This window comes from Saccostrea cucullata, unplaced genomic scaffold (assembly GCF_032062105.1).
Source record: "Saccostrea cucullata isolate Sc308-1 unplaced genomic scaffold, CSIRO_AGI_Scuc_v1 ctg1546, whole genome shotgun sequence".
Taxonomy (NCBI): domain Eukaryota; kingdom Metazoa; phylum Mollusca; class Bivalvia; order Ostreida; family Ostreidae; genus Saccostrea; species Saccostrea cuccullata.
The window spans coordinates 1-3,682 of record NW_026921333.1 but is presented as its reverse complement, the minus strand read 5'-3'; the positions used below and the strand labels follow the sequence as shown (position 1 = coordinate 3,682).

Sequence of the window (3,682 nt, the reverse complement as noted above, 5' to 3'; positions counted from 1 at the left end):
ACTTTAGAGATTATTTTCTAGAACTTTTCGATAATGAGGTAAAGGTTGCATCACCTTCTTTCAGAGTCCCTCCCACTTCGATAGGATTTCCAGAAATTTCCATTTACTATTTATTATAAATAAGCTGTTTCCATCTTTCATTTCTCTGAACGGTAATCATGTCGATCGGACGTATTTTTTGTTTGTGTGCATTTATAGTATTTACAACGGAAGTTGAACCACATTCTCCCTCTCAACAAATTGCAAACCCTTACAACCCGGGGGACGAAAAATGGTGTGCATGGAACATGGGTGGAAACGTTGCCCGATTTGATGTTCTCCCTGGAGTCGGTTGGGATAATCTTCAAAATAGAGTTAGCGGGATGCTTGTACATCATAACTTCGTTAAGTGTCGAACCACGGATGATGGAAAGTACCTTATTCCAGACAGTGTATTTACTGTTCCCATTAAATCCAGTCAACTAGAGATCTTTGGAGAAATGTTCCAGCACTGGAATAACTACACCGCCACTACATCAACTACAATCAACGTGCAAGCTGGACTTCAGTTAGAGAAATTTGGTATTAATGGAAAATTTTCTCATGAATCAAAGAATGTGCGTAAGAATCAAATTATGGACAAATCGGCTACTACGCGTGTGCAAGCGCGGTATACTCGGTACTCTGCTAAATTACAACCCGACACTCCACTGAACCCAGCCTTTAAAAACCACCTCAAAAACATTGCATATTACATACAGACGAATAAAACTAATATGGCCCGATACGAGAGCCAGTTGCTTGTAAGAGACTTCGGTACTCACATCATTTCGAGCATAGATGCAGGGGCAGTCATCGCACAGATGGACGAGGTCGAGTCCACACTTAGTAAGAATGGCAACATGGACAGTCGGCAGATCGTGGCTGCTGCAAGTGCCTCTTTCTTAAATAAATTTATTGTTAACTCAGAGTACAAACAAAGTACGTCTAAGGAAGTTATCGACCAATATGTAAGCCATCGAACGCACTCAAGGATAGAAACTTTCGGCGGGCCTGTGTTTCATCCCAACAACTTTACTGTCAGTCAGTGGGCCGCTGAACTTGGTTTGAACTTAGTTTCTGTGGATAAATCAGGTTTCCCAATATATCACCTGATCTCGACGCAAACCCTTCCTGACCTACCACCGTCCATCATCTACCCTCTCGTTAAAACTGTAAAGGAGGCAGTCGAGGAATACTATAAATTTAATATTTATAGGGGCTGTATCAATATGGACTCACCAAATTTCAACTTCATTGCTAACGTTGATGACGGCACGTGTGAAAATGCGATGACAAACTACACGTTTGGAGGAGTGTTCCAGGAATGTAACTCCTATGAAAGCGTATTCAGTGGACTATCCCAGAAAAATCCTCTTACTGGTGGCTACTCCTGTCCAAGTGGGTATGAACCTGTTCTGCTCACAAGGGGCAGGAAATGTAGCTATGTAATTATAAATAAACATCGTGATTGCGGTTTTCTTAAGTTATTTGATTGCTGGGATGATACTTCAGTAAAAGTATGTGCAAACTATCAAGCATACTGGTGTTTTGCACGGGGGCATGCTAAACAGCAATCCGGATTCCAGTTTGGTGGAATTTATACCAGCTCTGTTGATAATCCACTTACCCAGTCTGATACTTGCCCACCCTACTTTTACCCCTTAAATCTTGGTGAAGATATGAAAATATGTGTTAGTGATGATTATGAGCTTGGATTTCGTTACTCTGTACCTTTTGCTGGACTGTTCAGTTGTAGGGCTGGAAATCCTTTAAATTTGAATCAAGAAGCCTTTTCTAAAAATAGAGAGCCTTTCCCGCTGTTTTCCTATTTGAAATCTTCCAGTCCACAATTCTGGCCACGGGGATGTCCAAGGGGATATAGCATGCAGTTGGCCAATATTGAAAATTCTTGTGAAATCAACTATTGCTTAAAAGCACATAGTTTCGTCAAGAAAGGACTTCCACCTTTGAGACGACCCCCATTTATGGAACTTCCTGGAGACGCGTATGGGATTTCAGGTGGGACAAATAGGACCCGCCAAGTCTTGAAGGAAAATGAAAGTCAAATAGATGACGATTCAGGGAAAACAAAACTTGTAGGAATCGTTATTGGTGTTTTAACAGCAATTATTACAATTACCGTAGTCATTGCAATGTTAGTAAGGCGTAGGAGATCTAGACGCAGGAGTCAAATGCCGAAAAACCCAAATCAAGAAGAACGCGACGGAACACGTGGTCAATCGAAAGACACGCCCCAAAGTGTATGAACGCCCAAGCCCAAAGCTCTCTTATGTAATATGTTTAAAAACAGTACATTTATTTTGACGTATTATCAATAAATTTAAAAATACTTACAACCCTATGTAACATGTTTTTGTAGCTTTCAACCGAGGTGTACAAATAAAGTGTCTGATTCATATCTGTATTTGCCTGTACAAAGTTAATGTGTGTAGCCCCTATCCTACTTTCTGGAATTATAGATTTTAAAAAAAATCAGTTAATATCCAGTGTAAAGACGAATAATAACCCCCATCGAATAATGACCGGGAATCATTTTTCAACGACAAAAAAATGACCCCCTAGCCGTAAAAAAAAAATTATTTTTTGTAGAAAAAGAGCCCCGGGGGTCATTATTTTTTATATGAGTCCTATAAGAAATTACCCCCGTCGAAAAATGACGCCTTTTAGAGTGATACAAAATTTACAAGTTTAAATTGATGCAAAGCAATCAAATCGGCTGCAAAAATATACATAAAAAGAATTTTAACAAAGAATCCATTGGAAAAATTATCTTTCACCATAACTTTTGAACCATGAAAGATAGATTTTATATATGGTGTGCATACTCCACTAATTAAGGTATTTCAAATGACACTAAGGTCAATGACCTTGTGACCTTTACTGTGACCTTTATGCTAAAAATAGCTTTGTCAAACTTTCGCCATAACTTTTGAACCATGAGAGATGGAGACTTCATAGCACACAGTTTCAGGCTTTACTGAAGTATCAGTTAGTATCAAATCAAGTGCCCTCTACTTTTGTTGACTATAAAATCTGCGGATCAACATTATTTAGAAATAAATTATCTACATTAAAGGTCTTCCACCCTAACAATTTTGATAATTCAAAGTACAAGCTAATTCAGAGATGGAGGTTGAACCCCCTCCTCGAATTTGCAGAATTATTAAATTATGTACAAAATCAGTGTAAATGATCCTTATTATATAAAATTTTCATCACACAATAATAATACTGCAGTAGTTTGTACAAGGCATGCGTCATAATTTCATTTCAGTTGCTAAATATTATCTTTATGTAATTAACAAAAAAGGGTCAATCGGGGTTCGAATCGGGTACAGTTCACATACATGTATATCGGATACATGTTTACCAATCTGATTAAAATACAGATCTCTACATAGCGCAAAGCGCACTTTGCGCTATGTAGAGATCTGTATTTTAATCAGATTGCATGTTTACATCACATCCTACATTGTTAAAATTTTAATAAAAACGAAATGTCTCCAGTTTCATATAATTTTAAAAGGAGAGAAACTCGAGAACTGTCTTCAATCTGTCTACGGCCTTTAGGAACAGCCCTCGTCCAACAAATTTTCAAAAAAACATTGAGATAGCTTTACTTGCGATCTTTATTTTCCTT

The 3,682-nt window shown here is 38.0% G+C and overlaps 1 protein-coding gene across 1 annotated transcript; it reads left to right on the top strand.

Annotated features, from left to right (window-relative positions):
• The first annotated feature begins 206 nt into the window (after positions 1-206).
• Positions 207-2,288, top strand: LOC134259735 (macrophage-expressed gene 1 protein-like). The gene has a single exon (XM_062742332.1). The coding sequence runs from the start codon at positions 288-290 to the stop codon at positions 2,286-2,288; it is 2,001 nt and encodes a 666-aa protein (XP_062598316.1). The 5' UTR covers positions 207-287.
• The last annotated feature ends 1,394 nt before the right edge of the window (positions 2,289-3,682 follow it).